Source organism: Elephantulus edwardii, unplaced genomic scaffold (genome assembly GCF_000299155.1).
Source record: "Elephantulus edwardii isolate Elephantulus edwardi_28Jun2011 unplaced genomic scaffold, EleEdw1.0 scaffold00029, whole genome shotgun sequence".
NCBI classification, from domain to species: domain Eukaryota; kingdom Metazoa; phylum Chordata; class Mammalia; order Macroscelidea; family Macroscelididae; genus Elephantulus; species Elephantulus edwardii.
The window spans coordinates 12,002,997-12,028,472 of NW_006399779.1; the positions used below are offsets into that span (position 1 = coordinate 12,002,997).

Genomic DNA, 25,476 nt, shown 5'->3' on the forward strand with positions numbered 1-25,476 from the left:
TTCCAGCCGTTTTTGGATAATCTTCAGTAAAATCTTGCTTGCATGTGAAATCAGTGAGATTGTTCTGTAGTTTCCACATTCTGTTGTGTCACCTTTCTTTGGGATAGGAACAAATATCGATAACAGACACAGGGGAGACCAAAAGGCCAAATGGCAGGAAAAGAACAAAGCTTTGATTCAAGGCCGTAGTACTAGATTCTCAAATTATTACATAAACTTGTACAACATGAATCTATTCATCACAGTGAATGAGAAGATCTTTCATTTGTAATCAGTTCTGTGTATGCTTAGGACTGATACAGAAGTACATAGCTCAAATATTGTAATTTTCCTGGACCACATCTTCGAAAACTGAAAAAATTTGAGGATTCAGGAATTCAACATAACTGTAATTTAAAAAAAGCAGACTGTCAGTGGTAACCAGAGTTAAAGCTGATTGAAATAATCAAACAATTAAGAAAGAAAAATCTATGCTATTCATTTTAACATTTACCTCCAAAGTTTATAAATAAAGGTGAACAATAGGAAATTTTTTTCTGCCCTATGCGGTGTGTCAGAGGCGGTGCGGTTGGCGCAGGATAGAGCAGGGTTTAGGGCTGTTATGCATAGGGTCGCTATGAGTTGGAAACGACTCGAGGACACATAACAACAACAACATGCCTTGTAACTATAGAATATGACAATTCATAATTATTTCTTAATATTTTAGCAGGAGACAACCAGAATAATAAATAATAACGCTATCTTTTTGCTACACCTTTTTAGTTACTAAAATATTTCCCAAGTTAAATGTCACACTTGTACTTTCTAAAATTTCTTAAAGACAATCTGTGTATAAGCCTTTAGTTACTTACCAACAACTCCAGGTCCTTGAACTTCTTCTACATCACCTTTAGCATTTGTTATTCTCCAATAGCGACTGTCCAGTTGACAAGCCTTCTCAGGAAGTGCATCCTTTGACATTTCAATCCTAGATGGAGAAGAGAGTAGAGTGGTGAAAAATAAAGGTGGCCTTTTTTTACAATTACAGTATCACACAAATACTTTGGGAGGAATTTCCAAAGGAAATCCACAAAAGCTATTATTATTATTATTATTATGATGATGTGGTGCTGAGTTACCCTAGGAACACCAGATCACAATTTCTGAAATACCTGAGCACATTTTTAGTCACTGTGTCAATCCCACCTCTCTTCCTCTCTTTTGCTGACCCTCCGCCTTTTCAGTCATGATGTCTGTTTCCAAGGACAGGCCCCTCTCTCCTAACAACATGCCCAAAGCATGTGAGATGAAACTTGATCATCCTCACCTCTAAGGAACACCCAGATTGTACTTTGGTCCTTAGCACTTTGGGGAGATCCTTAACAGTAGATTTTCCCAACGCAACACATCTTATGATTTCTAAATGGCTGTTACCATGGCTGCTGGATGTGGATCCAAGCAAAATGAAATCATAGTTCCAATTTTTTCTCCACCTATGATCATGATGTTAACTATTGGTCTAGTAGTGAGAATTTCTTGGTACTGAGATGTAATCTACACTGAAGGTTGCAGCTATTGATCTTCTGGAGCAAGTGCTTCAAGTCTTTATTTACAGCAAGCAAAGTTGTGTCGCCTGCATAAGGTAGGCTGTTGATGAGTCTTCCTTTGACGTTGATGGACCATTCTTCTTCATAAAATCCAGCTTCTTGAATGATTTACTCAGCATACAGATTGAACAGGTATGGAGAAAGGACACAGACCTCACAAACATCTTTCTTGATTTTAAACCATGCAGTGTTCCCTTGTTCTGTTCACACAACAGTTTCTTGGTCTAGGTAGAGGTTTTGCATGAGCACAATGTTCTGGAATTCCCATTCTTCTCAATATTAGCCATAATTTGCTATGATTCACACAGTTAAATGTCTTTGCATAGCCAATAAAATGGAGACAGACATGTTATATTATCTATCCCTGTAAGTTCTCAAAAGACAGTGGCCTTATCAGTTGAATCCCCACACTAATGCTTCTACTACATTTTGTGCACTCCACTCTCAGTGAGTTGTGTTCCACTGGTGGCAACGATCTTCTGCTCTTGAAATAAAGATCTAACAATCTCTTTCTAGACTAGAGTTATGTGCTGTTGAGTCAGAAGTGACTCAGAGCTGACCCTGTAGTGAGTTTTCAGAGGCTGTAAATTGTAGAAGACTGTCCATCTTTATCCCATGGAACAACCTGTGGATCTGAACCACATTGTGGATCTGAACCACAATGCCTGAGTTGGCAGTACAGCTTCTTACCACTAGGCTGCCTGAGTTCCCTATGACTAACATGTGTTGTTCGGTGCCACTGAGTCAAGTACTCATCAAAGCAATCCTATGAAAACCAGATCCTGTACCTTGTCCTAGCCTGTGCCATCCTCACAATCTCTGACACACTCAAGCCCCTTGCTGCAGTCACTGGGTCAATCCACAGGGTTCAGAGGCGTCCTCTCCTTCATTGTCCCTCCACCTTTCCAAACATGAAAGTCCTTCTCCAAGGAATAGCCTCTCTTAGCAACATGACTAAAGTATGCAAGATAAAGTTTTGTCATCTTTGTTTCCAAGGAGCACCCTGGCTGCACCATCTCGAAGACTTGTCAGTTGTTTTAGCAGTCAATGAGATATTCAGTGCTTTTCTCCAACATAGAAACCATTTAATAAATACTCAATTTTATGTTGACTGTAGTCAAGGTCCCAAGACCTCTGATCAATCAAGGTGGCTTAGTGGTAAGGAACTGCACTATCAATGCAAAGGCAAGCAGTTCAAATCCCCCAGCTGCTCCGTGGGACAGAGACGGGCAAGATCCTCCCATGCAGTTTTTACTGCCTCTGAAAACCCACTAGAGGGTCAGCTGTGAGTCAGTTCCAACACGACAAAAGAATAGTCAGGCTATGTGAAATTTAAAATACATAGTTTTATCTTCAACAGTGAGATTGCCTCTAGGATATTAGTTTCATATACATATATGTAACTGCACCTGTATATTCTAACTGGTACAATACCTTAAACATAGGATATTTGCAATAAATCATCTAAGGTTAATGTAAACTCAAGGCACTTATATTAGAAAAAATTCTTTATCTTCCTTCCTGAAAATTTAAAATGTGTTTCATCTATCATGTCAAATGGGCAAAATCATTGTACCAAAGAATTATATCCCATTATTAACTGAAAAGTGAGTCCTTTAATATTCTCACCGGATGCGGTATGTGAAGAAGTAATGAGGAGGATGGACAGAGCTAAGTTCTGGCAGAAACGATGTAGAAACAGAAACGGTAATATCTCCAGTTGTTGCTACACACTCAGGATCGTGGACATATCTATGTCATTGAAAACATTGGAAATGAATTACAAATCAAAGAGAAGGTTTAAAGATAAAATGCAAAACAGTTTATACTTAAGATCAAAAACTGAAACCACATTAATATTTTTGGACCTTAACAGTATAGTCCTATTAGGCTTACAAGAAAACTAAGGATTAGAATTAGAAACTAACTAGAAAACTTTGACAACTCTAGGTCCATAATGATTCAACGTTCAATGTAAAGACTGGGTCAGAAATAAGATTGGAAATGAAAATATTTGGTTTTCAGAGCTGACAAAACTTTATTAACATCTGAGAACCCAAATGAACTCTATATATTGTGGCTCTGACCAAAAAAAATACTACCGATATATCACTCCTTGAAAACTGGTACATATATTTACTTTATTGTTGCTGAAATTCCAGCTGCTGTTAATTTTACCTCTCATTTAATACCTAACTTGCTATTTGGAGACAATAATTTACCCCACGAGTTAATAGTTACTAACTTGTTATTCATGTAAATATACTAAATGACACCTTACCTTTTTCCTCGTGAAATAAACCATGTAGCTACTATAAAGCCATGACCTTTTAACCCAAAATTTTTCTTCCCCACACCCTCAATCCTTCCAAGATAAATATTGGTTGTTGAAGTGTTTGGGAAATTTGGCTTGTAAGTGAGATTTAAGATTGTTGTTGTTGTTGTTATGTGCTGTCGAGTCGCTTGCGACTCATAGCGGCCCTATGTACAACAGCCCTAAACCGTGCTCTGTCCTGTGCCAATCGCACTGTCTTTGACACTCCCATCCCAATTATCCCAGTCACTGAATCAGTCCACCTCATAGAGGGCCTTCCCTTTCTGCGTTGTCCCTCCACCCTCCCAAGCATAATGTCCTTCTCCAAGGACCGGTCTCTCCTCAGAGTTAATTAAGTTCTGTTATTATTATTATCCTTCCTGGGGAAAGCATCTCTCATGATCTGGGAGGTTCTCATTTACATTCACCTCAATCTAAAATACCCTAAGTGAAATACCTGAAAATTTGGTCTCGGATGATGGGAAAGCCACCTGATACAACATTGTTGACGTAAGAGGTAAACCATTCAGTGAAAGTAGCACCTACAAACCAGTAAGGGAAAAAAAAATTATTTCTGAGAAATTCCAGAAACAATTTATCATTTCTCTCTACTTCAAGTCTGAAACTGAACCTGAAAACATTTATAGGTAAAATTCCAATTCATCAGGTCAATTTCTATTGTCAAGTCTATCCACACTATTTCTGTGGGGTTCTGTAGCTAAACAAATGGTTAGAAGTTTAAATGTACCCTGAGGTGCCTTTGAATAAAGGCCTGGCTTTTAGGTCTCTAATATATCAGTATTTTACTATATCACTAGATTAAAAAAGAAAGTATAAAGTTGTTTTACATGTACCTACCTATATCTCTAGATACATGTAGAACAACTTTATCAGCAGTCTGATAAGCTAGTAATGTAAAGGGATGCTCCACACATGTGCATGTTATAAGGAACATATATGTACTCATCACAGTGATCTATACTTTTCACTGTTCTACATCAGAATCCTAACAGTATGAGATTGGACAGGACATAGTTTTTTCCCCAAATGGAAGTAAAATTCTAGTAAAACTAGTTAAGTTTTTTACCAACTTAGTTTGTCAACCATGAGGCAAAAAGGAAATAGACCATTTTTTCTTACCTATGATAAACATATCAATTGCAGCTGGATTCCGAGCTATTTGGTCCTAGGTTAAGAAAAAGAATGTTATAATCGAGAAAGGAGCTTTTTTTCCTTAATCTCAATGTTCCTAATTCCATATTCTTAGACAAGGCAAAATAGACAAGAAATAAAACTAACTTAAATGTTCCAGTCAATACTAATACTCGACCTTTTATACTTTTCAGCTCCTGCTCTTATGATTTCTTTATATGATCTCTCTATATCTCTATATCTCTATAAAGATATTTCCTGTTGTTTAACTGAAGTTGTAACCCACGCCTTCAATAAAGAATTGTATCTTGAGACAGAAAACTCAAATACCTACTGAAGAGAAGGCTTAAAAGTTTTTACTGTACTGAGCTTGAATCAGAATTTTAAATCTAAATTTTTAAAAATTAGAAAAAATATAATTACTTTCATAAATTTTCCTTTATATATACTGTATCTTTTACTGTTTGTCTGGTGGAAAAGTTTGCTTCTGGCATTTTATACCATGTCAGAATATTAGTCCTCTAGTTAGGTATATCTGTCAGAAACTGTGTAATTCTCTATGCCCATTCTATATCTTGGAAATATCTAATGCACACACGCTTATACAATGATCAGAACATATCTTAAGCAACTTTGGTTGGACACATGTTCTACTTACAGGACATTGGTAGAAAACTTCATTTTTGTTTCGGCCTTCTGCAGTTTCCACTGCTATGTACTGACTCAAACCAGTGTGTATGCAAAAAGTTAAAGGGAGACAATATTTCAGTCCCTGTCTCTGTTGGAACCCTCCAGCAGCCGTATCAACGTCTAACAAATCCTCAGAACGATAGTGGTTAGACAGGGCCATACTTCCCAATAACCTGAAGAGAACACAGACTCAAACATTTAACAAACTGTAGTACCAGACAAACAGCTGTGCTTTTTAAGAATAACACTTATTGCTCTGATGAGTAAGTTCACATTATCTACTTTGTAAGCACTGATCAAGACACCAATTAACAAACAGGAATGACACAAATATTAACAATTTCTAGATATTAAATCCAAATTATTTCTGAGTAAAAAAAGATGAGGATTTAAAGACCCTAATGTTATCCTTTAAAAAAAGAAATCAAATTTTACTGCTCTCAAGTATATAAAGGAACCGCTTGAAATATAAATTCCAAGATAAATTCTCTCTAAAAGCTTTATTTGCAATCTTTCATTGACTCTGTATCTAGTGGGCTATATGCTACACTAAGTGAAAAGTTGGTCATATGAACCCATCAGCTGCCTGAAAGGAGTAAGTTCTCTGTAGTGGAGATTTCCAGTCCTGGAGCCTGACAGAAAGTTATCATGAATCAGCACAGACCCAGTGCCAGCAGGTAGCTCTACTGAGTGGCATAAATGTAAATCGGCCTAAACCTTGTCCAAATTTTCATAAACTCTACATGTCTTGGATTCAAACTGATTTTACTATATTTACATGATAGCAACACAGGTCTCAAGGCCTGCCCAGCCCTTGATGAAATTCTTATCCTAAGTCTAATGGCTTGGGTTACATATCCATAAAAATTCCTGTTTTAAAATTTATGACCCGTTTTCTAGGTTAATTTTAATCAATTCTTTTAACAAAGTTCTCCTCTATTCTTGAAGTATGACAATTTTTCAACTCTATCAAGTTTCAGTTGGATAGGAAAACAGACTGGGGTATACAAGACCTAGGATTTGATTTCTGAATACTGTCCGTCCTGTCAATATCATGACCTCTAGGTTTCTCTGCACTCACGTAACAGATCCTCACAGAATTCTTCAGAGACAAAGGGATAAAACCAATGCAAACTTCTCCCTAAATTCTGATTAGCATTTCACAAGTGTGACGGCTCTTAAATAGTTTCATAAAGTACAAAAGGCACAAACTTTTTCAAAGCATTCCACATTTGAAACTATGAGCAAATATGACAGCTAACTGCATGGTCTGCTTTCATCAAAAGGTTCCACAAAGAATACTTAACCCTCTAAAGGTGAGTTTAAAAATACTATTTAGTTATGTAGGGCTTAAATGTGACAAAACCTTATTTTGTCTATATATGCAGTTCTGAGCAAACTAGTGCTTTTAATGTACAGGACACAGAGAAACTGTATCAAATTCCCAAAACCATTTACGTCACTTGTAAGAGGATATTTCAAGCATTGTCAAGTTTTAGCTAACACACACTCATGTACACCTCTACCCTATATCCTTTCAACAGTCTCTATTTCCAACTAGACTTCATTTGAACTACAAGCAGACCACATGTTATGGATGCGATCTGTTCACAAGTGTATAGATAAGTGGAGTTTGCAAGTAAGTTGGATTAGGTGGATACATTTCTTATATAGCCTTCCTTTATCTCATCACTGTCTCTGATTCTCCAGTGGGATTTCTAAAGCTGTAAATCGTGCAAGAGAAGACTGGTCATCTTGTTACCAAGAAATTGCTGGAGGACTTGAACTGCCAGTGAGGCACAGCCTTTGGGTCAGCCGTGCAACTCCATCTGAACTAGGCCATCCGCGCTCCCTAGTTTTGCTTTCGTGCATGAAAATGCTTCCAGCCTTTTAATGATTTAAGAGTGACATGTGTAGCAAGAACAGGTGATTGTGATGAATTTGTTTTGTGCAGGAGTTGGTTGAATGTGAGGACAAATGTAAACATGAAAGGGCATTAAGAAGTTGTGCCTAAGTCAAAGTTTATAACATGAGGACTGCTGAAATGAGAAATGGTGTTTTTGGTAAAATAAAATTCAGGCTACTCCTGTGAGGTACTACCAAAAGGAAGAGAAAAATTAAAAAACAACATTCGACATCTACTGGGTTTTTAAAAATCTTCATTTTTGAACACTCATCTGAGGTGCAACTATTGGTCTCTCCTGTCCAGATAAAAGACAAATGATGAGAATCACAAACTGTAGCCCAAAGGATTAACAGAACCATGTGAACGTTGGTCCCCATGACTTGGAAACCATAAGAATTAGACAGTGTCTGGCTTCCACTTCTGGCCACTCTGAAAGGTACCACAGTAGATGGTTTCTGAGAGCGTGGGTGAAAACTGAAGCAATACATAAAATCATCCCAAGACTAGGCTTACCAGGCTGGCAAAAGACTAGCAGAACCCCTCAGGATGTGGCCATTAATTACTCATTAGGTCTGCAACTGTAATCACAAGGATTCAACTTTCAAGCACATTAAAGGATCTGGAACAATATGGAGGAAGGCACTCCCCAGAACCGCCAACTATACAAGAATGAAAGGGCAGCATTTGCTCAGGGGTAAAGTACAGAGGGCAGGAAAGGTAGGGAAGAAGTATAAATGGAAACAGGGACTGGGAAGAAATCTCAAGACTGCCAGGACAATGAGGGGATGTACCCAGTGTCATGAAACATAATGTGTATGAACTGTTGAGTGAAAAAACCATTTGTTCTGTTAACTTTCATCCAAATCATGAAAGAAGTTAAAAAAGGGGAGAGGAGAGAATTTTGACTCCTTCACTCTGTTGGTGGTAACAACAACATAGCTTGTTGATCTTCTTTCTAGACATTAACCTGTATCTTTAGAATAACGAAAGCTGGGACCATCTTACCCAGGAACCACTAACTTCTGCCCATTGTGGATACGGTAAGAGCATCGATAATCATCAGGAAGCTTACAGCCAATTTGAGCTTCCACTGCATCTAGGTCTTCTTCTCTTGTCCCCTCTGCAAAAAGACAGAAAAAGCAAACTGTAAAGAAACATTAAACATTAAAATCTAAGACGAAATACTATCCATGCACAAACTGATGAAACAATTTCCGAGTAAGTAAGTTCTGTCCAAAATGCACACCTGGAATAAGGGATGTGAACTGAAAATTCAAAGAAATATTTTACCTCTTTGGATTGGCTTTACCATTTAAAATGTTCTGAAAAAGGCAATTCCTCAGGTTCCTCTCAAAAGAGAAAACACTAGCACTAAATATGGAAAGATGGGCATCAATAAATTCCACAATAATTTCCCCCCGTACATTATAATGCTAACTTTATGCTAGGTCTTATTTTGCGGAGTCACTTCCTCTGAAACTTGCTGGAGGGTCAGCTATGAGTTGGTCCCAACTCGACTGCATATATAACAACTTATTTTTCTAAATCTAATATACTCATGCTTCTTTCCACTGATGTGGCTCAAGAGTCTCAATGTAACCATGTAATGTGAAATACAAGATATAGGGTAATACTGTGAGGAGGCTGTTGACCTGGATTCTATTCTTTTAAAAGCAGGAAGAAATTAAAGACGCTATGTTCAGACATTCCTCTAGGTCGTACAGCCCTGGTGTACAAGCTGCCGTCCCACGGTCACTTGTGGTTGCTGTGAGGCTGAACACTGTGACACGGATGTGTCAAATGCGTTAATGGTTGGCTACCCAGTGCGGATTGAGATTGGGGTGGAGCTCCCCGATTAAACAAGCGTGGAAGGAGGAGTGGCGTCCACTTCCATTATAGCTTGCCTCCGGAAACCCTATGAACCTGGAGAGAGGATGAAAGGCACCCAAGCGTCGAGGACTCTCCTTCATAGGGTCGCTATGAGTTGCCTGCGACTCGACTCGACGGCACTTAACAACAAACAACAACATGAGAAGAGAGCTACTTCCAGCAAATGGCCTAGCAGGTCCAATAGCTACCAACCCTCTTGTTGTAAATAATGAAAAGCTAAAAACAAACAAACAAACTGCTTTGAAGTGGCTGCAGAACTACTAAGGCAATGATGGGATCTAGCAAAGGGAAATGAGGAGAGGGCAGCCTGACTTGGAGGGCGGGCTTGTCTCTGTCCTAACTACAAATTCTGAAAGCAAAAGGGAGGCTGAGCAATTGAGTCTGCAAGTCTGGAGTCTAAAGGAGAAAGGGACTGAGTCAAACTCAAGGACTTTTGGCTGGGATACAACATGTTCAACTTGATGCCCTCAAGTGAGAACCAAACTCATAGCTGACCCTCCCAACAGGTTTTCAGAGGCTGTAAATCACATGAGAAGAGACTGCCCCTCTTTCTGCCATGGAGTAGCTCATGGATTCAAACTGCCCTGCCAACTTGTTGTTAGGGGCTATCAAGTCAAGCACGACTCAGTGACCCCATCAACAACAGATCAGAATACTGTCCTATCCTGTGTATCCTGTGCTATCTTCATCATCTCTGACATACTTGAGCCCATTGTTGTAAATCACTGTGTCAACCCATCTCATTGCGAGTCTTCCTCTCTCTCACTCACCCTCCTCCTTTCCAAGAACGTCTCCTTTAGGGGAACAGTCCTTCCTCACAACATGACCAAAGTAGGTGAGATGAACATTCAGTATCCTAGCCCCTAAGGAACACTGATTGTACTTTATCCAAAGACATCTGTTTGTAATTCTGGCAGTTCATGGAATATTCAGTACTCTTCTCCAACATCACAACTTAAAGGCATCAATTCTTCTGACATCCTTATTCATTGCCCAGCTCTCAGATGCTTAGGAAGTGACTATAAAGACCATGGCCTAAATCAGGCACCTTAGCCTTTAAACTGACATCAATGTTCCTTAGCATTTTAGATAAGTTCTTGACAGCAGACTTTACCAATGCAATATATCATTTGATTTCTTTGACTGTTGGTACCAATGGTGTTAACTGTGATTTAAGTAAGATGAACTTTTGGAGTAGGGGGGGATAAAATGGTTGACAATGAAATCTTTTCTCCAGCAATCTTGATGTTACCTATTGGCCCTGTGATGAGGACTTTTGTCTTACTGATATTGAAATGTAATCCATATTGAAGGCTATAGTCTTTGAACTTCTTCAGCAAGTGTTTCAAATCCTCTTCCCTTTCAGCAATCATGGTTGTATCATATGCATAAGAGGTGGTTAAGAAGTCTTCTCTGATCCTGATGTCATGTTCTTCTCCATAAAGCCCATCTTCTTGAATGATATGCTGAGCATATAAATTGATTAGGCATAGAGAAAGGATACAGCCCTGACACCTTTCTTGATTTTGAAATCATGCGGTATTCCCTTGCTCTGCATAATTACGTGTTCTGGAATTCCCATTCTTCTCAATGTGAGCCATAACTTTATTATCCACGCAGTTCATAGTCAATAAAACAGAGACATCTTTGGTATTCTCTGCTTTTAGCTGAGATCCAACTGACATCAGCATTGATACCCTCATGGTACAGCCTCTTTGAAAGCAGTTCCCTGTCAGAGTACTGTTCTAGCCATGTTTGGATATTTGGCTTGCATGTGATATTAACGATATTGTTCAATAATTTCCACATTACAAAAATAATTCCTATGAGGTCACATATGGTCCCACATTTCTGCACCTACTTCTACTCATTTTAACACCAACTCAGATCTCACACCGCTCACTACTGGGTGCAAAGTTTGTTACAATAGCCATACAGATATCATAGGCCTAGATCACAGTTGTGAGGTTTCTTTAGGGACATTAACAGGTCGGCAACAGGAAACTCAGTTTCCCAAGCATATCTGCAGGCCCTTTGACCTTCAGTCTCTTGGCTTTTGTCAGTGTTACAAGTGTCTTAGTCCTAGTCAGTTAAGGCCCCTTGCCCTAGTCCGCCAGCAAGCTTGGGTGATCTGTGGCTGTTTCCACAGGGCAGCAATCCCAAGTCAGCTCTGTCTCTTGCTGGTGTCTGGTTCTCCACTACAGCTGTTGTTCGTGGTCTGACTGGTATAGCAATCTCTAGCCCTGAAGGATGTGTACTACATTCTTTGTGTCTTCTTTATTGCTGGTTGTGTGATTCTCATCTTCTGTTTAGTGTAAAACTGATAGATGGGAGTTGTTTATACACACTCTATTTCATGTTACCACCCAGCCATGTGGTGAAAAAAATCAAAGCTGATGGGTAGGAAGGCCATTTTGAACAATAAATCCATGATACCACAGAGGGAAATGTATATCCTTAGATACAGTTGAAGAAAACAATGGAGGCTGAAAATTTATGACCTAAGTAGTCAGGAAACCAAAACAGAACAAAAATAGTAAAATAATCTTTTAGAGAAGAAAAAAAGAGGAAATTTTAAAAGTTACTGAAATAGGTGTGTGGAGAGTCTGATGCTGCTGGATGTCTAACTAAGAAGTCACCTTGAAGTGACTTCGGACCACAGCAAGAATCGCAAATGCCACTTCAATGCCCCCTCACACGTTCACAGGAAGATCGCGTCCTCCCTGCTGTCCAAAGAGCTGTGCTGGAAGTAAAACACGTGCTCCATGCCCATCTGCAAGGATGACAAGGTCCAGGGGCTACGAGGACATCACAAAGGCCAGCAAATTGGTAAGGTAGTCCAGGTGTACAGAAAGAAGTATGCCACCTACACTGAAAGAGTGCAGCGTGAGAAGGCTAGTGGTACAGTGTGCCATGTGGGCATTCACCCAAGCAAGGTGGTTCCCACCAGGATGAAACTGGATCAAGACTGGGAAAAAAGTTCTTGAACGTGAAGCCAAATCTCACACAGCTGGGAAAGAGAAAGGCAGGACCTACTAGAAAAGGCAGGAATGACTGCACCCTGCTGAGTAGCCACAGTTTCACTAGGTTTCTAGTCAAGTGTGTGTTCCGTTGAACTTTCCCTCTCCTTGTTTTTTGTAATTATGATGCATAATTTTAACAATAAAAATTGGAAATGTTTCCCAGTTGGGAAAAAAAAAGTTAATAAGAAAACAGAAAGGTCTGATGAAGGCAGAAGCTTCTGGAAGACTAATAAAACTTACCACAACAAGATAAAGGTAAATAATTCAATTGAAAAATGGACACAGTATATGAACAGACACTTCACCAGAGAAGACAAGAGATGGCCAACAAACACATGAAGAAATGTTCAAAATCCCTAGCTCTAAAAGAGATGCAAATCAAAACAACTATGAGATATCATCTCACCCCAGTCAGAATGGCAAAATTTAACAGAAGAGCAAGCAACAAATGCTAGTGAGGTTGTGGTTGGTAGAAGTGTAAAATGGTGCGACCACTATGGAAAATGGTGTGGCGCTTTCTCAAAAAGTTGCAAAAAGAGACACCATTTAACCCAGCAATTCTACTACTGGGAATATACCCTAAAGAGACCATAAATGACATCCAAGCAGATATATGCACACCCATGTTTACCGTGGCTTTGTTCTCAATAGCAAGGAGCTGGAGACAACCCAAGTGCCCATCAACAAACGAATGGATAGAGAAGCTGTGGTATATTCACACAATGGAATACTATGCTGCATTGAAAAACAAGGAACTCATGCAATATTATTCAAAATGGGTGACCCTGGAGGACATTATGCTGAGTGAAACATCTCAGTCACAAAAAGACAAATACTGCATTGTACCACTGTTGTAGAATGGGACTGACATCAGGGTTGGGGTAAGACTGAGAAAAACTGGATAAATTAAGTATACTGCATTAAAACAGATGAGGGAGAGAATAGTTTAAAAGTGATATATGATAGGGTATTATGGTTATCACAAGAGTCCAGAATTAAGGTTGCATAGTGGCGTGTACTCGGGACAGTGGGGAGAGGGGATGCAGGGGGATTGTATACCAGTGAAAGAATTTTTCTTTTACTTTTCAAAGAAAGAGGTGAACTGGAGTGGGGGAGGGCTAGGCAGGGAGAAAAGTTTAACAATGAATGGATAGAAATCCAAAATCTCTGTAAATATTCATTAAATAAAAAAAAATACAACAAAGACCAGTAAAACTGAGCAGCCCTTACACAGCAAGACTGATAAAGAGTAACCAAGTGAGAACATAAATAACTAATACTAGAAGTATAAAAGGGAATACCACTATAAACCCAAGAGGTATGAAAATGAGAAGAGGCTAACAGGAAAAACTTTGTGACAATAAACCTGAAAATATAGATGAAATGGGTAATTCCCAGAAAATTTATAAAAAAAAACCCTTATCCTACAATTTATTCAAACTGACATAAGAATAAAAACTGGAGCACTCCTAAATCTAATAAATTTAATCTTTAATTTAAACCTTCCCACAGTGAAAACTCTAGAACTGAACTTCACCAGTGTATTCTATAATTATTTTAAGGAATAGAAATCAGACCAAGCTTACATAAACTCTTCTAGGGGAGAGAAAAAGAGGGAACATTTCCCGACTCGATTTACAAGGTGATCACCTTGATATCAAAACCTGACAAAACACTGCAAGACAGGAAAATTACGGGCCAAACTCTCTCGTGAGCACAGATGTAAAATAAAAATAAAAAATTCAAATACTGGCAAACTATATCCAATAATATATAAGAAAAGAATAACACATTACAGGCAAAGAAAGTTCATGCCAAGAATGAAAAGTTGGCTTGACATTCAGAAAAATCAATCCAGATAATTCACCACACTAACAGAGTGAAGAATAAAAGTCATACGATAATCAAACTAACAGAGCGAAGGATACAAGTCATACAGTAATCAAAATAAAAAAAAGACATTTGAAAAACTCAATTATCCATTAGAAAACAATAAAGACTCCTCAAACTAGGTCTCTCAGGGAATTTGTGCAATATAATAAAGAGTACAAAAACCTTCAGCAAATAAAGGTATAATGTTGAAAGCTTTCTCTATGGTCAGAAAGATAAGAATGCCCATTACTATAATTTCTAGTTAAAATTATGCTAGAATCTAGCCAGTAAAATAAAGCAAGTAAAATATATAATACAAGGATTTAAAATCTAGAAATAAATGTTAATATTATGCATTCTCAAGGAAATGCAAATTAAAAACACCATCATACACCCACTAAAAAGGCTAAAATAAAACAGAAAACAACATTAAAGTCCTAATAGGAATGTAAACTTCTAGTAGGAATGCATCTGGCAAGCTGACAATATGTAAAGTCTAACAGCAGAATACTTGGTAACTCAGTACACAAAGGTTCTAGATATTTACCTAGAAGAAATGTCTATACATACACAGAAATTATAACACTGTTTGTAAAAGTCAAAAGCACAAAAACCTAAATATCTATCAAAAATAGAATAAATACATGTTCACACTGTGGTCTATTCACACATGGAGTACTACACTGTAACAAATATGAATCAAGCTCTGTCAACACACAACACAGCTAATGCTTACAGAGAATTCATACAAAATACTTAGTCATGAAATATGTTTGAAGTTTAAATTGGAAAATGATTCTCTGGCATTAGTAATTAGGAAAGCAATTATCTCTACTATAAAGGGAAGGTACAAGACTTCTAGATTAATATTCTCTTTTTCTATGTGGAGGGTTATTACATGGCATACTCATTTAGTGATAACTGACTTGCACATTTCTATGTGGAGGGTTATTACATGGCATACTCATTTAGTGATAACTGACTTGCACATTTGTAATTTATGCTCATTTCTGTATGTTAGCTAACATAATTCATGAGGTCAAATGGATATCATGTGTCCCTAGATGTGTAATGAGAGAGCACGTGACCTCTAACGTAACCTTTCTAAACACCCATTAACCACAGGCTAATGATGAGTCAATTTGAGGGACATATTACAGAATTCTCAAAACTTTCCACATTATGAAAAGATTGAAAAACTGTCCTAGACCAGAGTATAATACCAAATGCAGCATGTTATTCTTGGATTTGATCCCAGAACAGAAAAAGGATATTAGTGAGAAACTGGTAGGATCCAAAAGAATCTAGAGTTCAATGAATTGGAATTTGTCAATGACAGCTTTTTAGTTTTGACAAATTCCCACAGTACTCTAAATGATGTAGTAGGTGACACTGTTTAGAACTCTTTGTACTATTATCACTTTTCTCAGCTGGGGTTCAAATCTCAGTTCTATCATCTAATGACTGTCTTCTCTAGCATGTTATTTCACTTCTTTATAAATTGTTAAAGGGTAAAACCCCATAATACTGCAATTGCAAAAAGCCAAGAAAAATCAATACTCCTCAAAAATGGTTACATCTTTTTTGGAATTCACAGGCCTAAAGTTAGGGACACAATACTTAAGCCAATGGTGGCCACTCACTAGGTTGTTGGCTCAAGCCTGCTGATCCACGGGAGAAAAGACCTACCAACCTGCCTCCAATAAAGGTCGCAGCCTTGAAACTCTAAGAGGAGCACAACTCTATTCTATAGGGTCACTGTGAGCTGAAACCCACTAATAAGTTTTTGGTTTTAAGACATTCCAAATAGTTGCTTGGTTCACCTTCCAGTTACTGTGTAATTCCAAAGTTCTATACTAAAATCTGGGTTTTGTCCTGCACTTTGTAATAATAAGCAACTTACTTAAAGTGTTACGCCTTAGACAATTTGCTTACAAAACCTACTTAGAAGATCTCTTTCCCTCCTAAAAGATTTCTTAACACATCTTTTAAGCAATACCAAAAAAATTTAGATTTTTGTAAATTAATAGTAACACTCATGAAATATCTGACTTATGCCTAACTTTGTGTTTAATAAATAAAAGCTATTACAAACTCTCACTTTTACCACCAACTAAGAATCTTCAGAATTCTTTTCCAGTTGAAATTTCTTTTACTCTATTCCAGGTGAATAATATGTTTTCTATTAAAAAACCATTAAACTATCAAAAAACTATTAAAAATAGTCAGGATACTTTCCTTCAAAGCTCTACTTTCTCTGCCAAATCTCTGCTTTCATGCTTTCTTTCTCTATTCCTTCTCCTACTTTGAAGCAATTCAGTTTTAAGTACCTAGTCATGTAATCATATTTGCATGAAAGGAATATTTGCAACTGGAATAGTGGAAATATGAAATGTAAAAGAAATGCCATTTCAAAAGAGGCTTTAACATTTGGAATGAAGTAGTTCCTATTTTCAAGAATTCTGTCTGGTGGCCTAGTGGCAAGAAGTTGTGGCAAGAAGTTGTGCTGCAATCCCAAAGGCGTGGTGGTTCAAATCCAACAGATGCTCTGCTAGAGAAGGAGGAGCAGATGCTCTGCTAGAGAAGGAGGAGCAATCTCCTCCTGTGCCAATACGGTCCTATTTGACAGTACACAACAAGAAAAGGAAAAAAAAAAAAAGAATCCTGGTGCACCATGGTCAAGGTAGTCAGCTAACCAAAAGTTCAGTGGTTCAAGCCCACCACCTAGCTGTTCAGCAGGAAACACTTTTGTAAAAAGTTCCCTTTGGCACCCATGTTTATTGTGGCTTTGTTCACAATAGAAAAGAGCTTCAAGCGCCTATCAACAAACAAATGGCTGGAGAAGCTGTGGTATATTCACACAATGGAATACTATGCTGCTTTGAAAAACAAGGAACCCATGAATTATTACTCAAAATGGGTGACCCTGGAGGACATTATGCTGAGTGAAATATCTCAGTCATAAAAGGATAAATACTGCATAGTGCCACTGTTGTAAAGCAAGACTGACATCGGAGTTGGGGGGAAACTAAGACAGGACAAATAATGTATACTGCATTGAAACAGATGAGGGAGAGAACTGTTTAGGAGGAATATATGATTAGATATTATTGTCATGACAAGAGGCCAGATGACAGCTGCGTAGTGAAGTGGAATGGACTTGAGGTGGGGGGGGGACTATATAACAACGAAGGGTTTGTTTTTTTTTACTTTTCAAAGAGAAAAGCAAACTGGGGGGAGGAGTGGGCAGGGAGAAAAGTGTGCAACCATGAATGAATAAAAATCCAAAGTCTCTGTAAACTTTCATTACAATAAAAAAAAAAAATTTCCCGTTGGAAGCCCAAAAGACACTTCTACTCTGTCCTACCAAGGTTGATATGAGTTGCAATCAACTCCCAGCCAGTGGTTTGGATTTTGGGATGTCCCAATTTTAGCTTATCAAAACCAAAACACATGTACAATTCCTTTCAGTAGAGACATATAAAGTAACCTGGAGGCTAATGAAGGATAAGAAGCAATGTATAATTTATCTGTCTCTGGAATTTAATAGACATACATCTACAAACAAATAGGAAAGAGCTGCTGAAATTTCTTGCCAAAATTGCTTAATAGCAAAGAGGAGCACAGATTCTGGGGTCAAACAGACTGTCTTAAAAATCTCAGTTTCACTGTTCTGCAAATGTCAAAATAGAATAAAAATTCCCAAATTTTCTACATTTAATTAAGGACCTAGATTTTTCCAAATACTAAATTTTTCCAAATAAGACTGTCAAGCATTTTTCCTCTTATTTGCAATAAAAAGTAGGAGATATCTGTAGTAGATATAGAAGGCAGTTTTCTAAACTTAAAGGAAAAACATTTAAAGAAATTACAAGTTATCCACAAGCAATCTTAGCATTACTAAGTTGCTTTATTTAAAACAAAGGATAAAAGGGAGCTCCAGTGGAGAAGTCCATAGGCAGCTGCACTAGAAACCCAAAGGCTGTACCTCTGGCAGTTCGAAACCACTAACACCTCTGAGGGAGAAAGATAGGCAATGACCTTCCTTGAGATTTATAGCCTCCGAAACCCAATGGAGGGACAGAAAGAGTGGGAGAAAGAGTTCAACTTGCCCTTCCAATAAGCAGTTACCAAGTCCATTGCTACTGAGTCAATTCTGATTGACAGTGATCCAGTACACAGAATTGCCCCACAGGGTTGGCCATGGCTGTAAATCTTTACAGAAGGACACTGCCTCCTCTTTCTCACGTGCAGTGCCTGATAGATTATTAGACCTGCCTATTTTTCAGTTAGCAGCCCATCCATAAATCCTTTGAATCTCCAGAGCTTCCTGAATAAGTCCCAAGCTAGGCAGACATAAGGCAAACCCTAATATGAGGTTACATAATCTTTTTTAATACTGGGTTTCTACTTACTTGGCCAGATGTAAATGCTGAATCACAGACAATGCTAGATCAGCACAGATAACAGAGATGAAAATTATGTAAAGTAACGTGTTTATAACAGTAATTAAAATGAGGTAGGAAGAACCTGCATTCCCAGTACCTTTCAGAGATAAAACCATCCGTGGACACCTGGGTTCCAAATATTTCTTCAGATCATCCCAAGCCTTTTTAATAGCAGCATAGTGGTCAATGTATCTTCCTACATCAGAGTACGTATCTATGAAGAGAGATTTCCAACATTGATTCTTCTGTGCTTTCTCTTCCCTAAATAGATTAAAAAAAGATTAAAAATATTTTGGTAAGACATTAACATATCTTTCAGACACCTATTAATGTCAGTAAAATAATTAATGAAAGAACCCACCAATTCTTTTTCATACACTTCCACAGCACAAGTAGGCTGCATTTTGTAATGCGTTCTTTGGAAAAAACTATGTGTTAAATATGCCTTGTTTAGACATAAGTGACTGTGCTGCTAGGGGAGAATTCAACATTAACTGATCAACAAAACATGATAAATAAGGTATCTTTTAAGTAACAACACAAAAAAACAAAGTTATGTATGGATTTCGTTGACAAACATGTTGTAACCAAAGAGTTGTAGGAAGCTAACCCTGAATTTCCCCTGGAAGCAATGTTGAAGTGTTGATTAATTCAGTGTTTATATTAACTTCACAGAGCTTAGAGCCATATGCAGCCTGGAGAAAGAAAGTAGCAAAGCCTCTTTGGTGATTCAAAGCTACCACCTGAAGGTGAAAGATAGGCAATCTAGTGCCATTTACACCCCTGGAAACACAATGGAGGGTTGATTATTTATGAATATGTTCCAACAGGATGGCTGTGAGCTTTGAATTTCAGATACTAACTACCATTAATAATGAGATTTCATTTATCTGCTGTCACTGCGTGAGATTATAAGAACAGTAAGCATGCTTACTTACTAATCTGTAGAGAACAATTCCACATTTTTTACACATCAGAGATCCTGCTTCTAGGTAGAGCTGGCATCTGTCTCCAACTCCACAGGCCCTTCCTACAGAATCAAAGTCTCTTTTTAAACTGACAATCCCTGTCAACCCAAAGGTAGGTGATGCAAACACCCACTGCTCTGGGGGAGAAAGGTGGGCAATCTCCTCCCAGCCAGTTTATGTCTATAAAAATGCACTGGAGGGTCAAGTATGAGTTGGTTCTAATTCAATGACATGAGTTTGTTTTTGAGTTTTAAGCAAAATAAACATGGACTTACTCATGCTTACTTATATATAAGTAAGCACAAGCAAACTGAGCTTATCTGTGCTTACTGGGTAAACCACTACAATCATTCCAAAATGCAAAAGGAGGACACTAAAATTCTTAAAATTCTCCTTTCTAAGTTCTTCCATTTTCCAAAGTTTTATAAAGTGGTGGTATGTTTTTCTTTTCAGTCTTACTGAAGATATAACTTTAAATAATGTATTTAAACCTCATTTATATTTTACTGAATTTTCATTCCCCTCAATCTGAGAAAAAAACCCATCAGCCTCTCTACCAACATGTTCCTATGGTTCCTTAGGTGGCACAAATGGTTAAAGCACCTGACTACTAACTGAAAGGTAGTTGAATCCACCCAGAGGAGCCTGAGAAGACAGGTCTGAAGCTCTGCTTCCAAAACGTCCCAGCCCTGGAAATGTGACAGAACCCCCTGCACACACACGAGGTGGTGAGAACTGACTTAGCAGTAACAACTATTTCTTTCTTCCTTAACAATTTCCAACTATTTATCTTGTCAAATTTGTTAAATTTTACTAACTTCAGCAAACTTCTATAAGGTATGTAATGGAAAGGTTTGTAATTATACGAACAAGGTGAAGTCCAGCAGTACTATCGGCTAGAATTCCAGGTTGGGAGGCATACAAATAATCAGTGTAGACCCTGTTAATGGGGGAGCAGAACTCAGACAGGGAGAAACAGTGGCCAATGATAAACCCTAGGGAACATTAACGTTTACTGGAGGCACAGGAAGAACCATCAGAGGAGACAGAGAAGGAAGAGCTAACAATTAGGAGAATGAAGACAGCCCATATTACAGAAACCATGGGCTAACTAGCAATTATTTCCCAGGATACTTACTCGGAGATAAGCCAGTATTTTTTACAATGTCTCCTCCACAGCGGATCATGATTAGACAGCTGGCTAAGTCTTCGACTGACATAGCAACAACTGGCAGGAACCACATTTATGGTCAAGTATAAAAGAAAAAAATTTAAGAAGAAAGATTAAAAATTAAATTTGTTTCATTTTATCCTTTTTGCTTTCCTATAGTATCCATTTTCTACCATTATAATTATAAAACAATTTTTTCTAGAGTCTATTTAACATGTTAGCTAATTGTAATTACCTTGTGAGTTATTACTTAACCCTGAAATCTCTATAACTGTAACTTTCATACAAAAGTTTGTAATACATAATACTCTTGAAATTAATCTTCAAACAAGGAAATTGCCCAATCTCTAAAGCAAAGAGCTTTGCTGATATTATTACTGTGGTAGTCGGTTCTACCACTAGGAAGAAATGTTACTCAGATATAAAGTCGTAGTTGTTTCGTTGGGTTTTTTGTTGTTTTTTTTAAAGTTCTGTGAGTCTTCTCTGCTACTAAATCCACAGACCCTCTGTTCAATTTTTTTCTTAAAGAAGAAAAGAAACACTGCCAACAAGGTCACACTTAAATTATAACCTATAAAAGGTGTGAAACCTACAACAGTTCTGGTTCAATATTCAGGCCTATGCCAGTTAGTATCAGCTGGTCAAAAGCATGGCAGTGTATAGACTAATTCTGTAAAACACAATGTATGGGAGTGATCATATGAAAACACAATGTAAAGAAAAGAATGTGTGCAACTAATGCATATGAATGAAACACAATGTATCCAAATTTTGTATGCAAATCAATATAAGGAGGGGAACACAAAGGAAAGTAACCTGAGATTTGTCAAGACTATGAGTGGGGCATATTAAAAACTAATCTATGGTAAGCAAAACAGGTTTTGTTGGATTTTCAGATTTCACATCCTCATTTTTCTACCAAGATAAACAGATGCACAGACTAACTTTGTAAAACATAGGAATCCCTCTGGGTTCTAAGTTTGGGTTCCTTTCCCTTTTCTCTTGATTTCTCTTCCTCTCCTCCTCCAGCAGTTCATCAACATAAAAGAGTATCTGGGGAAAGCACCAAAGGCAGTTCAGACGCACTATTAAGCCTGGGAACTATTGCTCTAGAGATGCCCATGGGTCAGCTTCAGGTGAGACTTTGCCACCTGTGTACTTAAATAGTGCCACAGGTGATTCTGATGTGCACTTAAATAGTGCCACAGGTGATTCTGATGTGCACTGAGGGCTGAGAGACTACATCAAGGTATCACAAAAGGTCAAAACCACACTGTGATGATCCCAGCAAACCAATCTAGTCCAATCCAACCCAGTTCAGCAAATCAATACTAAAAAAGCCAGTTCAATGAGCAATAGGTTGGGCACTTGACAAAGTTGGTCTGAATGGTGTGGGAAAGAAGAGGCAGGAAAGTGCAGGAGTAAATTGATGGTGGTGGTTGTTGTTAGAGGTTGCTGAGTCCAACTTATAGTGACCCAATGAAAAACAGACCTGAACCCTGTCCTATCCTGTGCCATCTTCACAATCTTCTCTGACACACTTGAGCCCATTGCTGCAGTGGCAGTATCAAGCCACCTGGCTGAGAGTCTTCCTTTCCTTCATCATCCCTCCACCTTCCCAAGCATGATGTCCTCTTAAAGTAACAAACTCTCCTAACAACATGCCCAAAATATGTAAGATGAAGCTTTATCATTTTCGTCTCCAAGAAGTACTCTGGCTGCATGTTCTTCAAGATACAACCTATCCTTTTGGTTTAAAACTTTAATTACTCCCTTGAGCATTTAAAATAAAAATTGATCTCCCTGCCTTGGCTCACAAGCTCCTGCATGATCTGGCCAGCCTTATCCCAAACTATGCTGCCTGTGAGTCACTCCCCACACCCAGTCACACCAGTTTCTAGCCCCTCCAAAAGGCTGTGCCACCATTCAAGTAGCCCGCCTCTGAACACACTGCCCCTTCTACCACGACAGTCCTCTGCCATCCTTCATAGACAACAATTTGAATGTGATTGTTAGCCCTCTCCCTCCCACATACAACCTAATGTGGTTTTTTAATGTGTCATTTAACATGGTTTTTGTCTTGTGCACGAGAGGGACAAGGTCTATCCTGTTCACTATTGTATTGCTAACCTTTAATAGGCTTGCACACAGCAGATAACAAATGATTAATACAAAGATGAACAAGACAGCCATTGCATTCCAGACATGTAAGATGTATCTTGCATGGCATTCTGCAAAGGAAAGAAAAGATGGAGAGCCGAACGTAAAGGAATTCCACCCTGCTAGGTAGGGGCCTGACAGGCATTTGAGGCAGGATTAAGCGCTTAACCCACACAACTAATGGGCACAAGTATGTGGAATGCCGGCAGGTCTGATTTCGCAAGAGCAAACTGTAGATACGGTAGTGGAAGAGAAATAAGGTCAAGAAAGACCTTCCACAAATCAAATAAAGGCTTTTATCACCCCCAGAGCTTACGTTATAGAGTTTGTAAAAAGGGGAGGGGGTATCTCTGGTCTTTTAAGAATGAATTTTATTTCAGAAGCAAATCACTCTGACAATAATAGAGCCTATGAATCAAAATTAGGCAGGGCTGGATTTGTAAAAAGCAATACAGCCACAGAAAAATTGTAGCTGTAACAGCCTTTCCTAAAGAAAAGAGAACTTTGATTCTCTGCTTTGGGGAAAAAGAGCGAGCAGAAAGAGATATGTTTTTTAGAGGGAGAAAAAGAAAACTGTTACTAGGTTTTTATCTAAACTTAGATTATCCCTCAGTTAGCACCGGGTCCGCCAACCTGTATAACTCGAGTCGTTTTCTCTAAAAGGAACCCATGGGGCACAATCCTCAAGAGGCGAGAATCCACTATCATTTACAAGCACCACCTAAATCTCGCGGTTTTTCCTCCCCTGCAAACACAAGTGGCGGCACAAGCAACTCAGCCATGCCACCAGCTGTCACGGATGTAAACAGTCCCGACACCTGGGGGTGGGAGAGGGATGTGTCACTTCTTCACCATCACAGATCCTTTCGAACTCGGTAGGAATCGGGTATTTAACAAGCCCTCGCAAAGCAACCAGTGTTTATTCCCGGACCAAACGCCCGGGCGAGAAGATCTGAATCACATCACCGGAAATTGGCACTCAAAACAAAAAAACGCCAAACCACTCAATAATCCAACCTACACACGTGCAGACTGCGAGCAAAACACAATTCTCCAAAGCCCAAGCCCCGGGGTCCGGGGGGAGGGGGAGGCCCGCCACGCGATTTCGGCGCAGGGGAGACTCGCACCCGGGTCGATGGGATCAGGGGGGCATGCGGATGCCCAATCCCGAGTCAAACTCCGCAGAAAGGGGAGCTTGGCCGGGCCTGCGGCTTCCGCAGAGCCGCCACTCTGGGCCCGGAGGGGGCGGGGACCCGCAGGCCGGCGGGTGCAAGGCGCGGGGGGTCCGCCGGGCGCCAAGGGGTGCTACCCTCGGCGGAGCTGCACTTCCCCTCCTTGCAACTGGGCCTCGTCGAGGCCTGCAAGAGAAGCTTCCCGTGACTCCTCGGGCCCGAGCTCCAGACGCGAGAAAAACCTCCTGGCGAGGCCCTTTCTAGTCTCGAATCGTCCGGGGCGCCCGGCCGCTCTGACGGATAACGGCGGCCCCAGCGTCACCTTTCGCTGCCGCAGGAGTCGGGACCCTGTCGGCAGGCCGGACCTCATTCCCTCACGGGCCTCTCCTCCCATGCTCCCACCCCTGCCATCCGTGTCTTCCTATTACTTGATCAGGTCGCGGTAGTCCAAAAACGATAAGATGAGCAGCAGCGGATCAGTGGGCAGCGATTCCAGGGTCAGCAGCAGCCCATCTGCCTCCATGGCCGCCATCTTGCCTGGCCCCGGCACCTGGCCCCGCCCCCCGCGGCCTGGCCCCGCCTCCCGCCGCCGCACCGGGAGGCTCCCGGAGAGCGCGCACAGGTTTGTTATATAACCGCGGGCCGGGACCCGGGGGGCGGGGCCCGGGAAAGGCTCCGCCCACGGAGGGGTAAGCGTAGGGGGGGCCTGCTGCCCTCCCTGGAGCCTCCAGGTCCCTCTGCCGCTGGGGCTTAGCCCACTGCCCTTGTGCTTCCGGCTTCAAGTTTGCATATCTTTCCAGTTCCTAAATTTGTCCAATCCAGGCGCCTTCTAGTCTTTGTGGCCAACCTGTCTGTCTCCACAAGTTGTTAACAGAAATTTGACATAGAGATATTCTCCAAGGAACTACTTTGGTGCAATGGTTAAAGCGTTGGATGGTAACGGAAAACACAGGACAGTTGAAACCCAGTGGCTAATCAGGAGAAAGAAGCCTGGTCCTAAATTTCACCCTAATTACTACTCGCCTGAAGCTCCTAAATCTTTCCCTTCGTTTTCTGGTCCAGGAACCCCTCATTTCCTCCTCTGAGCCCCTCAGTCCAGGAGATACCTCTTAAACAGCAGG

At 39.6% G+C, this 25,476-nt stretch overlaps 1 protein-coding gene across 1 annotated transcript in view; it reads right to left on the reverse strand.

Annotated features, from left to right (window-relative positions):
• FBXO3 (F-box protein 3) overlaps positions 1-24,887 on the reverse strand; it is a 30,509-nt gene extending 5,622 nt beyond the window's left edge. Inside the window, exons 1-9 of the mRNA XM_006883742.1 lie at positions 24,784-24,887; positions 20,991-21,080; positions 18,982-19,145; positions 8,657-8,771; positions 5,714-5,918; positions 5,044-5,089; positions 4,361-4,445; positions 3,219-3,341; positions 855-970 (exon numbers count right to left, since the gene is read on the reverse strand). Coding sequence (XP_006883804.1) covers positions 855-970; positions 3,219-3,341; positions 4,361-4,445; positions 5,044-5,089; positions 5,714-5,918; positions 8,657-8,771; positions 18,982-19,145; positions 20,991-21,080; positions 24,784-24,887 — 1,048 coding nt within the window. The remainder of the gene's footprint in view (positions 1-854; positions 971-3,218; positions 3,342-4,360; positions 4,446-5,043; positions 5,090-5,713; positions 5,919-8,656; positions 8,772-18,981; positions 19,146-20,990; positions 21,081-24,783) is intronic.
• Positions 24,888-25,476: the final 589 nt, after the last annotated feature.